Source organism: Lactuca serriola, chromosome 5, assembly GCF_051521515.1.
Source record: "Lactuca serriola cultivar US96UC23 chromosome 5, Lser_US96UC23_V15, whole genome shotgun sequence".
In the NCBI taxonomy this organism is placed as follows: Eukaryota; Viridiplantae; Streptophyta; class Magnoliopsida; order Asterales; family Asteraceae; genus Lactuca; species Lactuca serriola.
Genome location: NC_136412.1, coordinates 208891599 through 208916673, shown reverse-complemented (window position 1 = coordinate 208916673; position 25075 = coordinate 208891599). Strand labels below are relative to the sequence as shown.

At 34.7% G+C, this 25075-nt stretch overlaps 2 protein-coding genes, 1 long non-coding RNA gene and 1 pseudogene across 3 annotated transcripts; 2 read left to right on the top strand and 2 right to left on the bottom strand.

The window, feature by feature from the left end:
* Window positions 1-10653: 10653 nt before the first annotated feature.
* Window positions 10654-11607, bottom strand: LOC145053517 (protein SEED AND ROOT HAIR PROTECTIVE PROTEIN-like). Its single transcript, XM_079001569.1, has 2 exons — window positions 11355-11607; window positions 10654-11259 (listed from the first exon to the last, which is right to left on the bottom strand). Exons 1-2 carry the CDS (start codon window positions 11548-11550, stop codon window positions 10901-10903), a joined length of 555 nt encoding a protein of 184 aa, XP_078857695.1. The 5' UTR covers window positions 11551-11607; the 3' UTR covers window positions 10654-10900.
* A 1-nt stretch (window position 11608) lies between these two features.
* LOC145053518 (uncharacterized) lies at window positions 11609-15411 on the top strand. Its single transcript, XR_013684501.1, has 3 exons — window positions 11609-12442; window positions 12888-13765; window positions 14256-15411. It is a non-coding gene; the product is annotated as an uncharacterized LOC145053518 (long non-coding RNA).
* Window positions 15412-16891: 1480 nt separating this feature from the next.
* Window positions 16892-23558, bottom strand: LOC145050120 (G-type lectin S-receptor-like serine/threonine-protein kinase At4g27290 pseudogene; annotated as a pseudogene).
* A 382-nt stretch (window positions 23559-23940) lies between these two features.
* LOC145050119 (uncharacterized) lies at window positions 23941-24576 on the top strand. Its single transcript, XM_078998422.1, has one exon. The coding sequence runs from the start codon at window positions 23941-23943 to the stop codon at window positions 24574-24576; it is 636 nt and encodes a 211-aa protein (XP_078854548.1).
* Window positions 24577-25075: the final 499 nt, after the last annotated feature.

The window sequence follows — 25075 nt, the reverse complement described above, 5'->3', positions numbered from 1 at the left end:
ATTCTAAGTCTATAAAATCTCAATTATATATAACCTTAGGGTATATAGTCAGCAATTATAGACCTACCAGTAAGGGTCTTTTAGTTTTCACATAGGTTATTTATAGTACCTTAAAATACCCGTATAGTATTTTAACTTTATGTTTGATTCTAGAGTTTCTTGGTATATGAAGATGATAAGTTTTTACACTTGTTGTTATTATATAGTATCATAAAATACTCCTATAGTATTTTAACTTTATGTTTGGTTCTAGAGTTCCTTTGTATGTAGAGTTGGTAAGTTTTAAACTTGTTGCAGCACCATAACCATTCCTAGGCATATGCTAATCACCTCTCAGATAAATATAGTTGATCAGACTATATTCTTCCTAGACCTGATTATATATTCCAAGGCCTAGTGGTGTTGTTCAACTTTCTAAATACTTTTGTATTGTTCTTGTTATAACATTGTTCTAGTATGTATGCATGTATGTATACTTTTATAAAATATTATTATATTTAAAAGTATAACTCTTGGTCAGAGTGTTTTTATCCCATTGTATTTATAGTTGTATATCTTCTATGGGTTGATATACTTAGTTCACTATAAACAATGCTCTAATACCAATTTGTCACACCCCCAAACCGGAAAACGTTCGGGGGTGGATGACGTCATGTACAATATTATAACAATGAATAATAGTAATTCAAGAAACAACCATCATATTGATAAAATAGTGTTTACATTGATTTCGAATCATTATATGTTTGACTCCAAAAGTATATAGCAAAAACTAAGACGTGACGCTACTATGCTCCGTCTTCTTGAAACCTATGTGTGTACCTATATGTTGGTTCCCTGAGAATACAAGTGGTTTTGAAAGTGTATCAACATTTTAGTTGGTGAGTTCATAAGCATTTTATATGAAAACGTATGTCCTTTGTTTTCTTGAAAATGTTATTGTGTTCCTCCAGAAAATCTGTTTCTTTTGTAAATGAAATGTAGTCTTAGACCTTAAGACCAAAAATTGTACAAGTTTTCTTATGCTTAAAATTTGTAATACGAAGTATGAATTCATGTAAGTAGTGTAATCTTTTGCTGGTTCCTTCTATAATCACTTAGTGTATATAATTTATATATAATTAAGATCGAACGAACAGTCGAATGAATGGTTTTGTCCTAAGCTCACAACCAAACAAGGAATAGGAAATAAGGAGGAAATCACACATTTGGCTACCTATCGGATATTCATTTTATATAATCCTAATGTATACGCTAAGTAATCATAGACTGAACAATAATGGTCCTATCAGAAATGTAAGATGCACTATACTAGAAAACAGTATACTATAATTGTATTTATATGTACTCCTTTTAATGGATGTGCCTGGATTTACAAGTTGTATTGTAAAGTATTGTAATGTAATTTTATTATTAAATAAAACTATTTGAAGTTATTTATGTATTCATACACTAATCGTATTGTTAATACCAAATTGTGAGTTATTATAAGCATGCTTGATGACCTAAGATGACCTGAATACGACGTTCTTCAGGCGTCTAAATTGGCACGACATTTGTCACCCCGGGCCTGCTAGCCTAACTGTAGCTAACAGTTAAGGTGCGGTATTGTCAGTCCCGTATAGGTCTATACACAAGTGTCACGCTCTCCCTCCAGGATACTCTGGTTATAATTTCAAGGCTTTTGTTTGGTACGTAGATAAGTGCTTGAAGTGTGTCTCACAAAGCTATATTGATGGTTACGTGTAGAATAATGAAAAGCCTTTTTGTAATGAATAAACTGTATATATGTCTCATAAACTATATCTATTATAGTTTATATGTTTGTTTTCGTATTGTATCCCGAACTTAGTGAAATAGTATGTACGTTTCATAAACTATACCTATTATAGTTTAATGTGTATGTTATGTTGAAATGAAAATCTTTGTATTTTTAACCTCTTTGTATGTTTATAATCATAAATCTGTGATAAAGATCTTCCATGAAATTTAACGTTTTTGTACGAATGGTAATGAAATAAGTTGCGAAAATATTCTGTTTGTTTAACGTTTTGAAATAATTTTTATACTTATATATATATATATATATATATATATATATATATATATATATATATATATATATATATATACACGACAAATGTAATTAGGATTAAAGACAGCCGAATAAATAATTCTACCCTAAGCCCACAACCAAACAAGGAACCTAAAATAAGGTAGAATTATCAATTATAAGGCTGTAGAACCTTAATCAAATATATATATATATATATATATATATATATATATATATATATATATATATATATATATTGGTAAAAATAGTAGTTGAAACAATTTGAAATAGTTTAGATATTGACACAAGATTTCTTGTGTTTTACTTGTATTCCCCCGAAAACAATGAAAAATCGTGAAAACGTCGAGGTATGAACCCACCTTGAGTGTGATTGCGGTTAGAATCTAACTAGAAACGGTCAGCGGTTCATGATCTTCGGGCTCGGGAAGCGAAACAACCTCAATAAACGAGATAGAGAGAACAGATTTAGGTTTAATGAGCCTTGGGGTCGAACTTGCTACTTAATGTCCACGTCGTGGAAATAGAGTTGCACCACCTCGTAGACTTGCCATTTGGGTCCTAGATTCAGAAGGTGTCACGATTCTGATTCCACGTCGTAGGTTTTATTTCCACATCGTGGAGATTCAATACCTCACTCCCATAGACTTGCCATCTGCATGCTAGCATTGAGAGGTGTTATAGATCACTTCCACGTTGTAGCCCTCATGTCTACGTTGTGGAACATGGCCAAGTTAGGGTTTCTGCCACATGTCACTCTCTTAGATTGCTACATCTTCGGAAGGTCATAACTTTTGCATACGAGCTCTGTTTTTGACGTTCTTTTTATCCACGCATAGGTGGAGATGTACTCTACAACCTTCATTTTTATCACTAAGGCCAAAAAGTAATCTATCATAAACTCACTTTTAACGATTCCTGGTGTCATTCCGGTTTTGTAGTGAAACTTCGACAGTTCATAACTTTTTTGTTATAACTCGGATTTCGGCGTTCTTTATATCTCCGGAATCCTTGTCCTTACCAATACAATTTTCTTCATAGATATTGGGTCTATCTATTATTTTATTTTTGACTCTTATTTTTATTCGTAACTTATTATATCTTATAAATAAGTATAGTGCACATAATAACTTATATAAACATGCTTCATGACAATCATAATTTTATTGCATCAAGTTACGTTGTGACTTCACTTGTACATGGTTGAAGTTTAGACCTAGTTTGGTCTAGAATTTTTCAAGTTGTCACAATAGGTGTCCGTTGAATATATCTTTAGAAGTTCATAAATGTATTTCTCTTGATGAATGAAAATTCCTTTGTTGGTCTTTTTAACTTGCAGACTGAGGAAGAAGCTTAATTCACAATTTATACTCATTTGGATTCGACTAACCATTATTTTAGCAAAGCCAACAACCATTTTCGGATTAGTTGTGTTAGGGTGCAAAGTCATGCTTGGATGTAATGTTTTAGGCTTTCCTCTTTGTATGTGTAAATGGGTTGAGTCTTTCCTATAAATAGGAAGTGTGTGACTCCCATTATGTAAGGAATCATTTGGAGTGTTAGACTAGAGAGAGAAATTGTATACAAGCCCATTTGTATAATCTTTCTAGATCTAATAAGAGCTTACAAAGAATTATTTACTCCTTGTGTTCTTGATTTTACATGAAGATTCACTAGATCTTTTCTATTCCGCACATGCCATGATAATCAACACCACTACAATAGGTATCAGAGCGGGTGTTCTTGATTTGATCAAGAATTGATCCTTGATGGCTATCTTGATTTGGTGATTCTTATTGTTCATTGATCTTCGTGTTTAGAGAGTGTTTTTATGTTCTAGAAGTCGAATTTTTCTTTGATTTGATCCATAATTCGACTTTCTCTCTCTAGAATACTTGTTTGTATCACTTTATCTCTCTAGAAAACCCATTCAAAATCACTTTCTCTCTCTAGAATTCTTCAAGTTTTTGTGATCATGGTGGGTTTGCCATATGATTCTTGGATTATGATTGTTGAAGATGTGAAATACAAAGTCAATGAAGATCAATTTTATGGGTTGGTGTTAAGCAAATTGATTTCATGGGGTAATTTGGTTTCTTATGGAGGTTTGAAGGATGATCATGGAAGCTTGGTATTTCAACCAATTTGTAAGATTGCATGGTTGAATAAAATTGTCTTGTCCATATTAGTTCGTAGTAGAAATCAAAAGGAAGGAGAAGAAAGAAATTTGTTCAATAAGAAATATGTTTCTCTTATTGAAGACCCAAATGATCTTCGTGCTCTTAAATTTCTTGAAGTTCTTGATAATGGAGTTCAATGTGATGTTCTTGATGTTCAAGAAAAAGGAGTTCAAGTTGATTCTCAAGATGAAAAAGTTTTTTGCTCAATTGGAGTTCAAACCGATGATATTTTGTGTTCTTGTGATTCGTTTGAAGGAATGATTCCTTATCGGAAGCCAGTGATCCAAGAAAATCACAAGTATCATACTCCAAAAGATTTGATTCAAACTCAAAATGTTCATGTTGTTGAAAGTGGGTTTGTTCATGAAGTCAAGTCTTCAAGATGCAAAAAGATGAGAAAGAAAAAGAAGAAGAAGATGAATCGGAAGAATAAGCGGGTTTACTCACAAAAATCGTCATATGTTACGAAGCCAAAATCCGTGAAGCAAATTTGGGTTAGTTGTGTTAGGGTGCAAAGTCATGCTTGGATGTAATGTTTTAGGCATTCCTCTTTGTATGTGTAAATGGGTTGAGTCTTTCCTATAAATAGGAAGTGAGTGACTCCCATTATGTAAGGAATCATTTGGAGTGTTAGACTAGAGAGAGAAATTGTATACAAACCCATTTGTATAATCTTTCTAGATCTAATAAGAGCTTACAAAGATTTATTTACTCCTTGTGTTCTTGATTTTACATGAAGATTTACTAGATCTTTTCTATTCCGCACATGCCATCATAATCAACACCACTACAAGTTGATCTAAAAATGATATCGTCGACATAGAATTTGTACTAACATGAAAATATCCCGTTTGTTCTTTGGAATAATGTGGGATCGAGAATTCCTCTTTTAAAGCCAGAACGCTTCTGAAAATCAGTGAGAGTCTCGTACTAGGCGCGAGGAGCTTGTTTGAGGCCATAAACAACTTTTTGGAGTTTGTAGCAGTATTTCAAATATAAAAAATTCAGAAACCCAGGAGGCTAGTGAAGATATACTTCACTATCAATTTCACTATTGAGAAAGGCACTCTTGACGTCCATTTGTTAAACCTTAAAGCCTTTGTAAGCAACATAAGTGAGAAAGATTCGTATAGCTTCAAGACGGGCAACATAAGCAAAGGTCTTGTTGTAGTCATGTACTTCGATATTAGTATATCCTTTAGCTACCAATCTTGGTTTGTTTCGGATTATAACTCCATCATCATCGAGTTTGTTTTGGAAGACCCATCTCATACCGACAGTAAGGTGATCCTGAAGAGGAGGGACAAGAGTCCACACTTGATTTGTGTCAAATTCTACTACCTCTTCTAGCATGACCGTAATCCAATCAGACTGTTCTAAGACTTCGTTGATGGATTTAGGTTCAACAATTGATATGAATTCCAAGAATTGACACTTATTTTGAATGTTAGTAGCAGAGCGAGTTTGAACTCCAACGTTGAGATTTCCAATTACTTGATTCCGAGGATGATCCTTTGTACATATATGCAATTTGAGAAGTTCTTGTGTGGCAGATGATTCGATATCAAAAATAGGTTTGTATTACTCCCTCTGAACAATTTGAGTTTGAGGTTGATGCTACCCCTGAACTTCTGAACTGGAAATGTCAGCACTGTTAGAGTTCCGAAAGTCAAATAAGTTGACACTATCTTCATTGTTGTTTGGAATTATTGATTTTAGCGAATTGATCTGTTGCATCTTGAAATCCATCTACATTTTATTCAAGGGTTGGATTTCTATTCTCCCTCTCAACCTGAGAAGGTTCAAAGGCATCAGAATCAAATGGAGGAAAGGTTAGAGTCAGACCAGAAACATTTTGAGAAACCAGAGTGGCAGATGAAGACGGTCCTGATTAAGATTCCGAATCAAGAACAATTTCTATTGGTCCAAACAGGCTTTCAAAATCAACTTCATAGATAATTTGAGGATTCAAAACTCCAAGAGGTGGAGCATCAGATTCCATTATGTGTGTTGTAACAGGAGTAGGGACTAAGTTCCGAACAAAATTATCATCAAAAGTGATATCAAAGCTTTCTTCAATTACACGAGTTCTACGAATCAGAACTCTGTAAGCTTTAGATTTGTCTGAGTATCCTAAAAAGATGGCTTCATCGGCTTTAGGTTGAAACGTAGTGAGTTGATCATAGTTGTTTTTTTATAAAGCATCGACATCCACAAATGTGCAAAAATGAGATACTTGGCTTCCGATCATTCATTGCTTCATATGTTGTCATGTTGAGACGACGGATGATGATGCTTTGATTTTGAGTGAAGCAGGTCGTGGAGATAGCTTCAGCCCAAAGATAAAGACGAGTTTTTTTCAAAGTTTAGAATCAACCAAGCGACTTCAACTATAGTTCGGTTTCTTCTTTCAACAACATCATTTTGTTGAGGAGTGTAGGGAGCAGAAAAACTCTGTTTAATGCCTTTGTCGGCAAGAAATTTTTAAATGTGGCATTTATGAACTCGGATCCATTATCACTGCAAATTCTATAAATAGGAATTATAATCAGAACTTCAATGCCTTTGATGAAATTTATGAGCTCCGAGACAGTTTTTGATTTTAGCCTTAAGAAGAAAACCCAAGTGAACTTTGTGTAGTCGTCAACAATCTCAAGAATGAACTTTTTGATGTAAGCTTTCTACGACAGATGGTCCACAAAGATTGATATGAAGAAGTTCAAGAGGTTCCAAAATGGATTTTTCAATCAGAACAGGATGTCCTTTCTTTGATTTCTTCCAATATTCACACGCAACGCAGAGATGATCGTTCTTAAATTTAAGGAGTGCATACCTCAAACCATTTCACAAGAAACTAGATCATTCATGTATCGAAAGTAGAGATGATCAAGCCTCCGATGCAATATCCAACTTACGTCAGGTATGACTTTTGATAGAAAACATAGTTAAGTTGAAGCTTTCTGATGATCATGTTGATGTCTAAATGATATATATTCTTGATGCGATATGATTTGAAAAGACATTTTTTTCCGTCTTCTGTCATAACATAGTTGTGCTTCTTACAGAATTCAACTCTCCGATCTACATCAATGAATTGGGCCACACTGGTCAAATTATGCTTAATATCAAATACATAAGCCACATTGTAGACATAAAATTGTCATTGGTCAGGACGCCATAACCTCAAATTTGAGAATTTGAATTGTTTCCATAAGTAACATAACCAACATATAGTGTAAGTTTAAGATCACGCATAAAATCTCTGTGCCCACTCATGTGCATGGAACAAGCACTATCAATATACCATATTGTATCTTCTTCTGAAACACAAAAGCCTACAAAGTAAATGAGTTTTGGAGTTTTTAGGCTCCGAGTTAAAGATACGGACTTTACCATGAGCTTTGGAAATGGTTTGTGATTTCTGAACAGTTAGTATTTCGGAAATCCTTTTCTGAGATTCTTTAGGAAACATGCAGAATGTCAAGGTCTTTTCATTTATCCAAAAATCATACTTAACCATTGGTTGCTTGGGCAATGCTTTCCTCAGAGGAATAGTTTTTCGAGATGTTGCTGGAAGAACTGTGTTCGGGTGTTTCAATTGATTTTTTTAGATTTTTTAAGTTTCTTTCAAAATTTTGTTTTGAACCTTTAGAAGGTTTTTGAACAACAATGTTCCGAGCATCTTTTCCTTTATTCTTTGCATTCGTAGGCACATTTGATTTCAATGGACTTTCTCGATTTGGGCTATATTTTGAACTTTTAGGGTTTGGGCTTTATTAGGCCATTAGACCCCCAACTTTGGGTTTCCATATAGAAATTTGGTTTTTTTGAGCAAATGGGTTAGGCCTTGGTTTTTGGGCCAATTAAGAAAGGGGTAAAATGATATTTTACCCTGTATATTGGACAAGTAACCTAGATTCTTGATTACGAGTTGAGACCCAATTATTAATTGGATATTATTTGACGGTGTTAGCTGGGGATTTTCCGGATCAGCAGACCGAGATTTTATCTGTGAGATGGAACAGCTTGATGTGAGTTTCCTCACTGTGTTTGGCGGGTCGAAGGCAGCAACGCCGACCCATGGTTTATTATGATTAGGATGCTAGTTGTCTGCGTGACTCTCCATGTATGTTTTCTGATGTGTATATCGGGCGGGGCCCGATTCCAGGTGAGGCCTGATGACTATCTTGTATGCTATTTATCTTTGTGACAAATTTGTATGTTTTCTTGCATGTGTTGTTTACGTGACTCTGCATGTATGTTTTCTTGCATGTGTTTATGTTTTTGTATGTATGTCGGGTGGGGTCCATTATTTAGTGACAAATCTGTTCCGGGCGAGGCCCGATGACGGGCGGGACCGATTATGTATTTGTTATATATGCTATGTGGTATTTTGCGGAACTCACTAAGTTTTGTGCTTACAATTTTCAGTTTATGTTTCAAGTACTCTCGGATCCAAGGGGAATAGCTTGGGGTGATCACATCGCACACATCACAATGTTCCGCATTTTACTTTACTGTGACGTATTTTGATGTTTTGATCATACTTGATTTTATTATGGTTTATGGATATGTTTCCAAGGATGGTTATATATATATATATATATATATATATATATATATATATATATATATATATATATATATATATATATATATATATATATATATATATATAATCGACTTTTAAATGGGGTAGATAGTGTCATATCCGTCTCCAATCCGTCCCCACTTTGGGTATCCGTCCTTGCCTCGTTACCCATTAAAACAGGTAACACACGACCCGATAGGTACCCATATGTAAAAATTTCATCCCTATCCGTACTATAAAAATGTAATTACTGTCGCTGCAAAAGATGGTTATCGAGAGGGGATACCATCCCATCGATCATCCGTATGATCCACGGTTTCATTTTCACATGTATCACATCCGAAAGATTTTAATGATTTCGCTTTTAGTTGCGACGCCACAACTGGCAACGTTTAGACGCGTTGTTTAAATGCCGCTGCTAATAATGGTTTCGCCACTAAAATCCGTGTCGCTAAAGACTATTTCTTGTTGCATAGCTTGTATGGTTTGAACTCGATATCATCAAAATTAGAACATCATCTTGATTATCATTGTGCTTTCTTGCTATAATGTGAGCAATAAGAATTTGCACTTGAATTTTAAAAACTGACATTTAACAAATGTTATTATATTATTCCTAAGTGCACATCAAGTTCCAGTGTCTCCTATAGTGTTTGCTTTGACTTCCTTCTCCTGTGTTCCTTCCTTCCCTGTTTCCCACCATCTCATGCCCATTTTCTTACGAGAAAATACACACCGCCTTTCTTCCCTTCTCTCACTCTCTAAACAAAATATTTCCCTTTCTCTACAAGCGATTAATCAGCCGAATCCGCCACCACCTCCGGCATGGCTTCTGTTGTCCTACTTCCCAGATCGATGGTGTGTATGGGCTAGGGATGAACCGAGAATGGGAAATAAAATAAACATCTAGCAGAAAAAGATAGAAGAGAGATCGATTCTTCTTCAACCTAAATTTTAAATCATGTGTCACCTATATTCCACACCATATTTGAACCAACTGATTCCATTCCTTTTATGAGTTGTTACATTCACATCCTGAATTTATTTCTAATTCACATCAATTTTGTTAAATTTGAATATTTTTTTTCTGTTCTTGCTGCTTCATATTTAATCCTTTTGGATGTAACATGCGTTTGTGCCAGGTGTTGTATTCGAAGATAAGCCACAATATCAGTATGTTAATAATGTCAGATCCCTTGCTTTTAATAAAGTACTGAGAACATGAAGCATTCCATGGGACGAGATATTAATACTGTCCAGAGACCAGATGGCCATGATTTGCAAATCTGTAAGTTAAAAAGTTTTTTTTTGACTAATTTATTGTCATTATAGATGCATTCATGTTATAGCATTTTAATGGTGGTTTTGTTTGATAATGAAATGTAATCACATTGTTATTATGGTTGAACAGTAGTTTGTATTCATTTGACAAGCTATTAACTGATGTGATACAAATGGAAGTAAGTGATAACAATGTTTTGGGAACAATGGAATTGTAGGCAAACAAGATGGAGTTGTAGTCAAACAGACAATTTATGGATTTGAAGCCCAGTTGGATCTTTTGTTTAAAGTTAGTTGTTATATTGACGGATGTATGGATTTGAAGCCCAGTTGGATCTTTCATGTTTCAAGTTTTTTTGATGAATCGACGGAAAAAAAAAACAATTTAAAGCTTTCCAAGTGATTATAATTTATGTTAATTTTGGTCATCATAAGATGAATATTCTTATAATCTATTAAAACACGTGCAAAGCAAAGTACCTTATGACATTTTTAGAGTTTCAAAGTTAAATGATGAATACGAAAAAGAAATACAACTTATAAATATATTAGATTTTCAAAGTGTAATGTCTTAATACATCAAAAAGACATTATATCATAAAATTATTGTTTAAACTTCCGCATACAACGCGCGGCTTAAAAACCTCATTGAGACAAAAAAGGACATTTTCTTGGACCACAACAGAAGGAAGGGAAATATAAGAACAAAGTACATTTAAAAATTAGAGGGAAAAAGAATCATAAATATTGCAAAAGTAAATCCATATTCTCTTGTTAATATTTCTTGTTGTCGGAGACTGTGTTTGGTTTATCACTGGTGTAGAAAAAGGGTTTGAGAGAATAGAGATTTGCATTTTTAAGAAGACGATGAGACGAAGAAGAAATAATATGAGCACCCTTAACCCCTCCATTAATATCCAAAGGAACCTTGCACTCCTTCAATGGCGAGCTTTCCAGGAAGGCCTTGCACTCTTTGAGCTCCCACTGAGCATTCTTTAAGAACTTTGTCGATGGAGGGGACAATTTGGCTAAAAAGTAGCCCTTATCATCAGCTGGGCAACTTGAGACGGAGAATGGTGCTGATTCAAGTCCCTTTTGGTTTCTTGCCAAACAAGTTATTCTTGCCGTGGCTCCTGTATACACGTAAAATATATATACCATATGAAGTTTATAGTATTAAGTTAGTACGATGGATGTAAATATACGAAATTGTGAGATACATATATACCTTTAAGTGGAATGAATTTAGAGCCGGATTTACAGTATATAAGGCCTTGAACTGCAATGGGTTTTGGAATTTCCTTCTCTTTCATCTTGTGAGGAATCTCCGGCAGCTTAGCAACTCCATAAGCAGCATCAGCAGAGGCGAAGACGATTGATAACACCACGCAGAATAGAAAGACAACGTTGGAGAATGTGTCCATGGTCTTTGTTGTTCTATATCTTTGAATCGAATTTGGATGGGTATGTTTTTGTGATTGTGGTTTTGGACGTTTTATAGTGAGAAGTGATGGAATTATTTTATTGAATTTGTATGTCAAAGATGGAAGAGTATGGTGGATGATTGATTACATGTGAGCACGACGGATGGTAAAATTTCTTTTTGCAATTTAGTATTAAATTATATTTTCTAGGGACCGCAATTAATTAAATTTTACTATTTTCTTCGAGAGACAACAGTTCATTCGATTTCATCATTATTCTTTCTTAGATGATTTAATCAAACTCAAATGTTAAAAAATGAGAATTATTAGGCTGGTGGGTGTGGGATCGGTAACCTCGTCGCACACCGGGCCAACCCCTCGGCTTGCCGAGCTCGGCTCGGCATCACGGTTAATCTATGCCGAGTTTTGTTGACCAATGGGAAGGTGGGGGCAGCCGGCAACGGTTCATTTCATTAAATTTTTCTTTCTCGTTTTATTTTTTAAAACAAAAACCTCCTATAAATAATACAACTTCGGTAGAATTTCATATATACCCCTGCTAAGCAATTAAATATCGTATTTGTCTAGTCTAAACTTTAAATATTGTATTCGTTGTTCCTAATGTTTTTTCATATCATATATACTCAAATCTATTTTTTTGTTAATTTTATTGATTTATAATCCTTTTTTATAATCTTAATTCATTATAATTCAAAATAAACACATAATGGACAATAATGCCCTTACTTGTAAACTCTAATACTACCTCTCACAATCCTGCATTCCTATTTCACGTGCATGTTGGAGCATGTTAATTCCGATCGTTACTCCCCTGTTAGTACTTCCGATCCATTGCGTCTCCCCCTATTATTGCATCACTTCCACACATCAGGTAAACAAAAAAACGATTATGTTCCTATTTTGTCTTTCTTTAATTTTGTTTTTGATGTTGTTTGATTTGTTCACGTGAATCTATTGAAAAGTTGTTTTCTTGATGTTTCAAACTACTGTATTTACAATCTTGAATTATAATTGGCAGGGATTCGAATGCAAGTCTTTTCACGGTTTAAAAAACTATAATTAATGTCAATAATATGTTGAAACTTATACTTGATTAGAATCTAGAATTCTTTCTACTGTGTCAATTTTGTGTGATTTTGTTGTTTGAAGCTACTATATTTACAATCTTGAAATAGAACTAACTCGAGTGCTTGAAATTATATTTTAGAAATGATACAAACCAATGTTAATAAATGAATTATAAAGCATATGTCTGCTATTTTTATACCTTTATATATATATTTTTTTCTTATTGCTGACTTAAAATTATGTTTTAGAGGCGATACAAATCAATGTCGGAAGATCATTCTCAAACAGAAGATAATATCCTTCATGACACATCAAAACCAATATGGGAGAGCAAGGCTACGTCTCCTATAATCAAATATCTTTATGTGGATATCTTAATTTTAATTTATTAAACTTTTACTAAATTGATGATTGTTTCTCTAATTAATTTTCAGTTTCAGGCGTATACCAACATCCAAGTTCTAATTAATTTTCAATTTCGGCTAACAAAGAACAGTTGTAGGCAAATATATTGCTTTGGCTCTCTCAAAAATGTATCCACATTGACACATGTTTATACAAGTTAAGTCAACTACATGAAGAAGTGACAAAATGTTATTCATCAAAGAACAACCCAAAATATTCTGTTCTTTATGTTGACAAGTATGCACAAAAAAAATCATTTATTGAGCTTGATTCTAATGAAAAGTTCATGACTATGCTTAGCATGTATGGAAACGAGAAACAAGTAACCATTTATGTGACAACAGAGAATAACTTTGGCTCCAATAACCATACTAACCATTTGTGTGCCAACATAGACGAACCACATGATGAGTATGATGCGGACATTTGTCCTAGTGAAGAAAACTATCATAGTCATCTCAATTATGATAATGAATACAATCTAATGAATGATGATGATGAAGTTCACTCATTTAGTAAGAATAGTATAAGCATGGAAGTCGGCTCAAAATTTAAAAATATGGTTGATTTTAGGAGAGCTTTGAACCACTTTCCAGTCACAAATGAGTTTAACTACTACATTCTGAAAAGTGACCCGACACGATTCACAACAAGGTGTGAATACCTAGAGTGCGAGTGGAGAATCCATGCTTTTATTACACAAGATGAAGTTACCTTTGAAGTAAGTGTATACCTTATGTTATATTTAACATGCTTTATATTAAAAATATATTTATTTTTATTTAGAGTAAATTACACGAATGGTCCTTATGGTTTGGGGTAATTTGCGTGTTTGGTCCCTAACTTATTTTTTTAACTCGGAAAGTCCCTATTGTTTGTTTTTGTTACGCCAGTGGTCCCTACTGTTTGTTTTTGTTACGCACTTGATCCCGGTCTTACCTAAAAAGACTATTATTTAAATAGGAAAAAATGATGGGGTAGCTAAGATAAGACGAGGGTGATGACGTTGGTCTTGTGTTTATTTAAATAAATTAAAAAATCAATGGAAAAATAGGTTTTTTAAGGTAAGACAAGGATCAAGCGTGTAACAAAAACAAACAATAGGGACCTTCCGAGTTAAAAAAATAAGCTAGGGACCAAATACACAAATTACCCTAAACCATAGGGACCATTCGTGTAATTTACTCTTTTATTTAATTATTTTGTTTTAGGTTATGAAAATGGTAGAAGTACATACTTACACTCGAAACAACAAGGGTAGAAATAAGCGTCACTCAAGGATGTATTGCTAATGTTTTTACTGACAAGTTGAAATCTGATGGGGATGTCTCTCCATATGAGCATAAAAATTGGATTATGAAAACTTACAATGTTGATGTGCCATACCAAAAAGTTTTTAGAGGGAAAGAGAAAGCTTATACTGATATGTATTGTGATTAGGAAGACTCTTTCATGAAGATCGATGAATTTAGAGAAGAACTATTACGAAGGAACGAAGGAAGCGTTGTTGAAATTGACTTTGACATAGTTGGTGGAAAGAAACTTTTCAAAAGGTTCTTTATTTGTTTAGCAGCTTGTTCTAGAGGGTTTGTTGCTGGTTGTCGTCCGTATATTGGTCTTGATGCTTGTCATTTAAAAAGAAAGTTTGATGGTGTACTAGCCGCTACAACTGGTATTAACGGTAACAATTCTATCTTTTCAATAGCATATTGTGTTCTTGAATCAAAAAACACACAATCATGTACATGGTTTCTTGACTCGCTCAAAAAAGAAATTGGAACGCCAAATTGTCTTGTTATCTCATCATACATGCAAAAAGGGTTAGAAGTAGCCATGATGAATGTTTATCCTAATGTTGAGCATAGAGAATGTATAAGGCACTTATATAGCAACTTCAAGAAGCACTTTCGTGGTGACTTCTTTAACAAGAAACTATAGGCTTCCGCGAAAACCGATCGTTCTACCAAGCATGACATATTATTTTAGGAAATTAGTGATAAAAATGAAGATGCTATTGCATATCTAAATACCAACCACAACAAAACATGGAGTAGAAGCAATTTTGGTACTACTTCCAAGTGTGATTACATCACTAATAATATTTCTGAAACATTTAATTCTTGGATTGGTAAATTGCGCTATAAACTCGTGCTTGATATCATTGATGCAATTAGGGAAAAGATTATGAAACGGTTTGATATGAAAAGGAATGTGGTGAATACATGGAATGACACATTGGTTCCTATTACTAAAAACCATCTCAATGACATCGCTAATGTAAGCATGTAAAATAACTCAATTGAAAGACTATATTTATTTTAGTTTTCACTTCAATCATACATACATACATACATACACACACACACACACACACACACATATATATATATATATATATATATATATATATATATATATAATCTATTTTTAATTTTTATGTAGAACTTGGGTGAATATAAAGTTACTAGAAGTTGTGACAATCAAGATGAAGTGAAGTACAATGGAACATGTTGAGAGGTTAACCTAGATGAAAGAAAATGTAGTTGTCGAATGTTTTAAGTTTAAGGCCGACCATGTGTACATGCAACAAATTTTATTCATTTTATAAGGGATGCTAACTGGCACAAATACGTTAATCCTTATTTCACTATAGATAACTTTAAAGTTGCATATGCTTTTCAAATTGCTCCGATGCCCATACAGGATCAATGGGCGCAAAAAAATAGGGAGAAAATATATCCACCTCTAAAATAAGACACAAGTGTCTGCGATGCGGTGAGTATGGACACCGTGAAAAGACATGTAAAAATCCAGCATCTCAAATTCCGATCGAAGTGAAACATCCACATCTAAAAGGTTACTCAAATTTCTATTTTTTCACTAAACAACAATAATACTAACAACGAAAATAATTTTTTTTATTAATTTTAGGAGATGTGAAAAGAATACAAAATCGCATGGTGATTTGGGAGTTTTTGGGGTCTACATGAAAGCTCATAAATTAGTTGATCCTTTTGACAAGTTTGTTAACTTTAGTTGCAAATTTTCTTAATTAGGATTCAATTGATGGATTCTTTTGTTAGTACGTGACATAAATAAACATTTTAATATAGTTTTTCCTTAATGGATTTGCATTTGGTATGTATGGTGTAATAAGTGTAAATTTAAAGTCCAGGGACCAAACCATAATAAGTGTAAATTTAAAGTCCAGGGGCCAAACTATAATAAGTGTAAATTTAAAGTCCAGGGACCAAACAGTAATAAGTGCAAATATAAAGTCTAGGGGCCAAACTGTAATAAGTTTAAATTTAAAGTCCAGGGACCAAAGTATACGAAGTGCAAATTTAAAATCCAAGGGTCAAATGTAACAAGTGCCAATTTTAAAACAACAAATATCACACATGTAATTAACGTCAAATATATGCTTTAAGGACCAAAATTGTATATATTACAATTAAAACATACAAAGATAAAAAAAATATAGTTATTGTAATTAACTATTACAAAATTTTGAAAGTTCAATGCCATAAATCATCGATTTCTCAAAGTACAGTGCTATTTCTTGAAGATTTGTTTCACGCTTCATGTCTCACGGTAGATAGCGACAGTGGGCAGGGACGTTGTCTGGATGTTCTCTATGTTTCATGTCTTATTTATTTCTCAGCAGAAGGTGTAGTTTTTAGGTATTTGTCAACAAGATTCGCTTCACGCCATTCAGATGTTGTGTGTTTGAATCAAAAGTAAGATTGCCTTTGATAATTCCACGTTTTAGCATCCATAAACATCTGTGGTAAATAATTTTAGTATGCACATCCTTCATAAACGTCAGATACATATACTTTTTCAACTAAAATGCTTGTGGATACCCATTTGTATCCCAATAACTTACATACAGACCTGGAGAAGGATCATCTAGACTTTTCCAAGATGTCAAGCATCTGTTTCTCCCTGTAATAAAATTCTTCCCAAATTTCATTCCAGATAGCAAGGTGTCAGTAGGGTAATCAAAGCTTTTCCAGATAAGATCTTGGTCTGTGGTATTGTTCATATTATCATGCACAACAAGGTTTCCTGAATCTAGAAGCTTTGCGACTATATTAATATTAGTGACAGATAATGAGGAATTTGACGACCAAATCAAGGTATTATTACCATTGAGAAGCATCAATGTTCCCATGCTATTGACTTTGAGCACACCAAATGTATCTGTAAGTGGAGTCTCTATATTAGCAACCCATACAACTGTCTGAGGGAAAACCTTTTTATACCATATCCTTAAGTATCGATACTTGGAGTTACCGAGGGTAAAATATCCAAATTCATACATTTCACCAGCTGAAACAAGTGTATCATTGTCTCTTATTTCTTTATCTATGGTTATGGTGTCTACAACAGAAATTGTCAAAAGTAAGAATAAAAAACTAGACAAGAACAACATATTTGGGAAAGTGCTCATTGATGTGTGTGTCTTGGATGATTTTAGGATAAGAAATAATAAGACTTGGATCAATTATTGGAATAGAATTGTCTGCTTGGATAATATCTAGTAGAGGTTGTGGAAAAGGCTCATTAATGTGTTTTGCAGCCTCCCACTTCATGGAAGACTAGTTTGTCGTGTAGCAAATTATAAGCTCTCAATTATTTGATTAGAATTGTCTCTTTTTCAGTTGAAGGTAGTCAGGAACGCACAACATACCCCCTGGTACGCCCAGCGTAAGCGGCTGCCCTTAACTTTATCCATTAAGTGCTTAATCCTTAGGCACTTTTGTCTAACATTCAGATCTAGACCCTAAAAGTGATCTTAACCAAAAAGTTTCCAACTTTATGGTGTTGGATGGCTATTAAGACCTTAATAACAAAAACCCTAACTTCTTGACCCATTAAGACAGCCTAGACCATGTATGGGAAGAAACCAATGTCCAACATCATATTTTTATGGTTCCTAATAACTCCATAATGGATAAATTTTCCAACTTTATCCATTAGAATAGTCCAAATAACCAAGATCTAGTCTTTAAGCCTCAAAGGGACCAAAAATGCATCTTTTCAACTTAATCCATTAAGTCAAGTCTACAACCTTTAGATATGAATCAATATGATGTTTAGATGGATAATGTTTTCAACTTTATCCATAATAAGGTCACAAACTTTCAAGATCTAAACTTTATGCACTAAAGTGACCTATGGCTCATAACACCCAAAACTATCTAGATCTAACAAATACATCGTTAAGATTCAAGCTTTATAACTCTATAAGAAAGATCAAGGTGAAAAAAGTTTGGATCTATAAGCTCTAATGGAACCAACACTTCTCCAAGGAAACTCATTCTTCTCCAAGACGCACTCCAAAGGACTTAAGACATTCTTTTGCTCAAAAGGATCAAACTAGTGTTAGGGTTTCAAGGGAGGGTGTTGGAGAGGTGGAGGTTGAGGATGGAATGGGTTTGGGGGAAGTTAAAGAGATTAAATAGGGCTCAAACCACAACAATAAAGTTTGGGCATTGAACGCGTACGCCCAGCGTACTCCAGGTATGCCTAATACACCCGACGTACATCATGTACATCCAGCGTACTAGACTAAGCCCAAAACCTTCCATACTTCAAACGATCATAACTTCCTCGTTCCAACTCTGTTTTTGATGATCTTTATATCCACGAGAAAGTAATGAAAATCCCCACAATATTATCTAGATATCATGGACTAAAAACTTCTCGAAAAAAATCCATATTTCATGAATAAGTATGAAACATCACTTTTCCCATTTTACCCTGTGACTCCAACACAAACCGAACTCTTGGATCCTGTAATCTACATTACCCACATCCAAATGGGTCTAAAGATTTATTTCCCAAATCCTGAAGCCTTATGATACTTGTTCTTCAGGTCACGATCCTAAATTATGAATCGACTCGAAAAAGGGTGTTACACATGATCATTTGGTTCTTTGGTTAAAGAGACTATGCCTTCATTGTCACGAAAACATTCCATAGGTTCCTCAATATTCAGAATGGCTCCAAGATCCCCTATGAAATTCTCTAACCAAGTTTCTTCCTTTGATGCTTCGCTCACTGCGATATACTCTGATTCAAAAATAGAATCAACCACTGTTTTCTGCTTGGAACTCTTCCACGTTACTGCTCCACCGTTCAATAAGAATACCTAGCCAAACTGAGAACAAAATTTTTCTCTATCGATTTGAAAGTTGGCATCGCTATAACCACTCACCCTTAACGTATCCTTTCCACCAAGAACTAAGAACATATGCATGGTTCTTTGCAAATATTTAAGAATATTCTTGACTGTTGTCTAATGGGCTCTGCCTGGATTATCCTAAAATTGACTAACCATGCTTAAAGCATAATAAACATCATGAAGAGTACATGTCATAATATACATGATCGATCCTATAGCAGATGTATATGGAACTTGAGTCGTATCTTCTATTTCTTCATCAGTACTAGGACATTGAGTCTTACTCAATTTAACATTATAATGAATGGGCAAATCCCCTTTCTTTGAATTTTCCATATTGAAATGTTTCAATAATTTATCCAAATATGTACTCCGGCTAAGTCCAATAAGATGTTTCTTTCTATCTATATAAATCCTTATTCCAAGAATGTATGTCGCTTCTCCTAGATCTTTCATAGAGAAACATTTCCCAAGCCAAGATTTTACTTCTTGCAAGGTTGGAATATGGTTTCCTTTGAGTACTATGTCATCAACATACAATACTAGGAACGTCCCTACACTCCTACTAGCTTTGACATATACGTAGAACTCATTTTACTTCTAGAGAATCAAAATCCTTTAACTTTCCCATGGAAACAAAGATTACAGCTATGAGATGCTGTTTTTAATCCATAGATCGATTTCTTAAGCTTATACGCCTTATCCGGAAATTTGGCACGTTCAAAACCTTATTGTTAACTAATATAGACGTCCTCGGTAAGCTTCCCATTTAGAAAAGTAGTTTTAACAACCCTTTTCCATACCTCGAAATCATAAAAGGCATCAATGGAAAGCATTATCCTAATCAACTCAATCTTAGCTACCGATGAGAAGATCTCATCATATTCAATACCTTGGGTTTGAGTAAAGCCCTTTACAACCAGTCTAGCTTTGAATGTGTGAATCTTCTCATCCATGCTGGTGTTCTTCTTGAAGATCCATTTGCACCCTACTATCTTTCGACCAGGTACATGTAACGTCCCAAAAATTACAATAGATTTAAACATTTATTTAATTGAAATTCTCAAAATAAAGTTCCAAATTCATTTAATAAAAAACCAATTGATTTAACAACATCAAAATGACCATCTTAAAACAGTTATAGAGTTCAATAAACCACACCAACAGCGAAAATAAAAACATCAATATTAAATTATTCGAGACAAGGACCCCCAAACACTCGATTCCACCACGTGTATAGTCATGCTTTTCCTTTTACCTTACTTGAGCTTGCAGATCCTGAACTAGTTATTTAAAAGGGGAGGGGTAAGCACAAAGCTTACTGAATTTCCCCCACCCCACCATATCAACATAGTATAAGTTACTCCCTAACATAAACGTACATCCAACATGCCACCAAGCAAACAATACATATCAACAAGCATATCCATACAAAACCATGCTAGTTTATGAACAAATTAATAAACAAGCACACTGAGGACTTGATATTTCTAACTTTGGTCCATGGACTCGACGTTACCGCCTTCAATCCAACATGACTCGTTCATAATGGCCTTTGGTCCAACGAATCGGCATGATGGCCTTAGGTTAAGACTCGACAGATTGCCCATTTGTCATCCGGCTTGGCTTTGCAGCCTTTGCCCCCCACATAATCAAGTATAGCATATAATTAAGAGTTAACCATACAAATCCTAAGGTTCTCACACTAGTTAAAGCAAGAATATACTACATTGACATCATGCAGTGAGGAAACTCGCCTCCAATCAAACGTGAATCACCTCGGACAAGCACCTGAGCTCCAAGAATCAAGGTACTTCTTTCTCTCTTATATTAGTTTTTTAAAGTTCTAATAAATACTCCTTACCCCTTGAATTCACTAAAACAATCATAAGTTTATTTCTAGTTTTTTACACTAAAAATGTAGTATGTTCAAGACCTGTCCCCCCCCCCCCCCACCCCCCACCCAACCGCAAACTTGTTCAAACCAGATGACGAAGCCAAAGTCATAAAGTTTGGGTCAATACCTTTTCAGGGACTACTTGAAAAAATTATATACGATTTTTCTATAGTTTATTACGAATTTTACAAAACTGCATATCAATGTAGCTCATCATGGACCACTTAGTGAAAATGACAATTTTCACCTAATTTATACCAATATCTGGTCAAGGAAAAAAAATAATGGACATACTAGACTCGGAACCTAAACTTTAGACTCTGGCGGATCATAATTCCAACTCTCTGAGGTTTTTCAAGAATTTTTATAAAACAAGGGTAGAATAAGTATTTTTCCTAAATTCACAACTTTGATATTAATGGGTTAAATTGACATCTAAACCCATTAAGCACTTAAGGAATGACCATAAATCTAGAGAACAATGACTTAACAACCACTACGGAGTCTGATGTCAATATGGTCATTAGATGATTCAAATTCCAATTCGAAAGTACAACGATTAAATGAGAAAATTCCAACAATTATGATAGACACTTTGACTCCTGCCCACTAATTCTATATTTTGATTAACTTACTAACAGAATCAGTTCATGAATCAAACAAATAACGAAACTATACCCTAATACCTTTTAAACAACTGACTATATGTCTCAAATGTATTTTTTGTTGATTTTATATGATCTTACGAAATTAAACAAAATTTTGCACTTAACAACATTTTTCTTACAGGTTTTGAGTTCTTGGCCTTGCTAGAAAAGGTTAGAAGAAGATTGCTTACTTGGTTTAATGGCAGACTTTCACACGTTTCTTCCTTATCAAATCGCAACCCTTCTTTTCTTCTTCATCCCTCTCGTTATCGATCTCCCTCTAAGTCTCTCGGCTCTTCCTTTCTGGTCTGCCATAGGTAAAACATGCACACCACTTGCACACTCTTTGGAATACTACTAGGTTTTGATCCATACAAGCGTCATGAGGGCAAAAAAAGGAAAAGGCTGATCACTTAAACACGTCTTATTATAGATCCAGATTCTAATTTTCATATATTATCTCACAACTATTCCTTGAAGACACAAATTACCCACAAAACAAAACACTTTACATAGCAAGTTACTAACTTGAGCACTTTTCAGCCCCTCCTTCGGTTAATGATTACAAAGCCTTCATATACTAAAACTTTAATTATTTTAATCATTAATTATTATTAAACTTATTTATTTATTTATACCAATACCCCTTTATTAAAAATAATTAAAGAATATTAACATATCAGAACTCGGGATGTTACACAGAAACAAATAGATGAAAGTGTGTTCTCTTTTTTACCATTTGTCCACAAAACTCCATAGCCTTTTTCTTTCAAGGTAAGGTCATCGCATTAACAATCATTTACTCTTTTAACCCTACACACAATCTATGTATGGTTATGGATTCATGAAGCAAATGTTCACCGATGTTGCAGGAACCGTAACATAACTTACAGTCGAAGCCACAAGTAACATCGGTTCTGTTGCCAAAATAAATAAATAAATAAATAAAACTCACTCTTGCAAGTTCTGATTCTTATTGAAGGTATTTGTAAAATTTATATATGTTCCTAGCAGCAGCGTGCAAAATACTTTAACAGATTTAATATTCTGTGCAGCTCTAATAAAGCCAAGTTGAGTTGTCTTTTCGTTCAAACTCATGGCAAAGTCCCGGTTTTCCTACTAATTGAAAATTAATTCCTAAAAGTTTATCAAATACAAAATTTATGGATATGATAATTTTCGTAATAATTTGCGCCTTCCTAAGGGTTAGGAGAAAAACCATTGACGTTTCAACAACATTATTATCAAACCATTGATAAAATGGGCATTACACACGGTTTATTAATATGACCAAACCTTTGAATTTGTTTAATATAAGTGCTATGATTTGGGAAAATGAAAATTGATGGCAGTAGATTGGGCCGTTAAAGTACAAACCAAAAGAGAATACTCCAAATGTTTGGCATTGAAATCTAGCCCAGCCAATTCGTGTTGAGTCTAATTCTGAATAAACGTTTTAATTTTAGTTTGAATAAATCAAAGTGACCCAGTAAGTGGTCCCTAGTCTTTAGTTTGTAGTCAAGGTGGTTTCCTGTTTTTTAGCAAAGTCCTAGTTTAAAAGCAAAGACAAGTGTATGTTTTGGATGTATCCAAGTTGAGTTTACAGTGAATAAAAGAATACGTTTGCCTCAATTGTTCAGAACTCTTCCCTGTCCTCTGTGTCTTCCTGTTCCTTATGCAGCTTTGTTAATCTGTTAATTTCTAGTTTTGCCCTTTTCTTGTCACCTGCCAAACTTTTGTCCCCGTGCAGATTCCTTGTTGTGTCTTGTTTTCCCATCTTGGTAATAAAATTCCTTATTACCCCTTGCATAAAACCAACATTTGGTATCAGAGCAAAGCCTCGTTGTTGCATGCCAAAATATCAATCTCGTGAAGAGATGTCAGGAAGCAATGGAAATGGAGAAAAGGAAGGTCCGATCACTTTTCACTACCCGATGCTGTCAAGAAGTAACTATTCTGCATGGGCTATAAAGATGAGAGTCTTCATGCAAGCCCAAGGAGTCTGGGATGCAGTGGAACCCAGAACAACCAACACAGTTGTGGAGGTCAATAAAGACAAGTTGGCATTGGCTACTATTTACCAAGGGATTCCCGAGGATCTGTTGTTGTCCTTGTCCGAGAAGAAGACAGCTAAAGAAGCCTAGGATGCTTTGAAGGTGATGTTTCTTGGAGCGGATCGTGTCAAGACAGCAAGGATTCAAACATTGAAAGATGAGTTTGAATCCTTAAACATGAAGGAATCGGAAGGAGTCGATGAATTTTCTGCCAAAGTAAGCAACATAGTGAGTTCATTGCGTACATTAGGGGACACAATTAATGAGTCCTACGTGGTGAAGAAGATACTTAGGGCAGTATCCACTAAGTTTCTCCAAATTGCTTCAACTCTTGAACAATTTGGAGACCTAGAAACAATGACAACTGAGGAGGTCATTGGGAGGCTAAAAGCTCATGAAGAAAGGTTGAAGGGGCATGGTGAAAGTGAAGAAAGAAAGCTGCTCTTAACCCACCAAGAGTGGACTGAGAGAAACAAGAAGAAAGGAGAAGGAAGCTCAAAGTCAGCACCAAAAGACAACCGTGGTGGGTCATCACGGGGAAGAGGAAGAGGCCGTGGCAGAGGCGGTCCTAGTAGGGGTCGAGGTGGTCGTGGCAGGGGTGGTTCTAATCAACAGAAAGAGAGAAGCCAAAGTCAAGATAAAACTGAATTACAATGTTATAATTGTCAAGAGTTCGGGCACTACGCTGCTGAGTGCAAGAACCCAAGGAAAGAAAGAAATCAAGTAAGCAACCTGATCTAGGAAGATGACGAACCAACCCTATTGTTGTCATCCTTTGAGGCTAAAGAAGAGACAGGGGAAGTTTTCCTGAATGAGGAGAAGGTCAACCCGAAGCTAAGATCGAATGCTGATACTGTGAGTGAATCAAACATGTGGTACCTGGACACAGGTGCCAGCAACCACATGACTGGAGAAAGGAGTAAGTTCCAGGAGTCAGACACAACCATCCAAGGCTTGGTGAAATTTGGAAACAACTCGAAAGTTAGAATCGAAGGGAGAGGTATGATTATTTTCCAATGCAAGAACGGTGAGCAAAGGAAATTAAGAGAACTATACTACATACCTGAGTTGTGTACCAATATTATAAGCCTTAGGCAACTTTCAGAAAGGGGAGATGAGTTTAGAATCAAGGAGAATTTCTTGAGAATCTATGACTCCAGGATGAGACTACTCATGAAGGTACAGAGGTCACAAAACAGACTCTACAAGATCGAACTCAAAGAGGTTACTCCAAAATGCT

What these genes read in the sequence shown, in the direction of transcription:
- LOC145053517 (XM_079001569.1), bottom strand. Translation starts at nt 11,550, where the DNA reads ATGGACACATTCTCCAACGTTGTCTTTCTATTCTGCGTGGTGTTATCA. An exon ending in TAAATTCATTCCACTTAAAG is followed by an intron (nt 11,260 to 11,354) that starts GTATATATGTAT and finishes ACGTGTATACAG; the next exon opens with GAGCCACGGCAAGAATAACT.
- LOC145050119 (XM_078998422.1), top strand. Translation starts at nt 23,941, where the DNA reads ATGTTTCTTGGAGCGGATCGTGTCAAGACAGCAAGGATTCAAACATTG.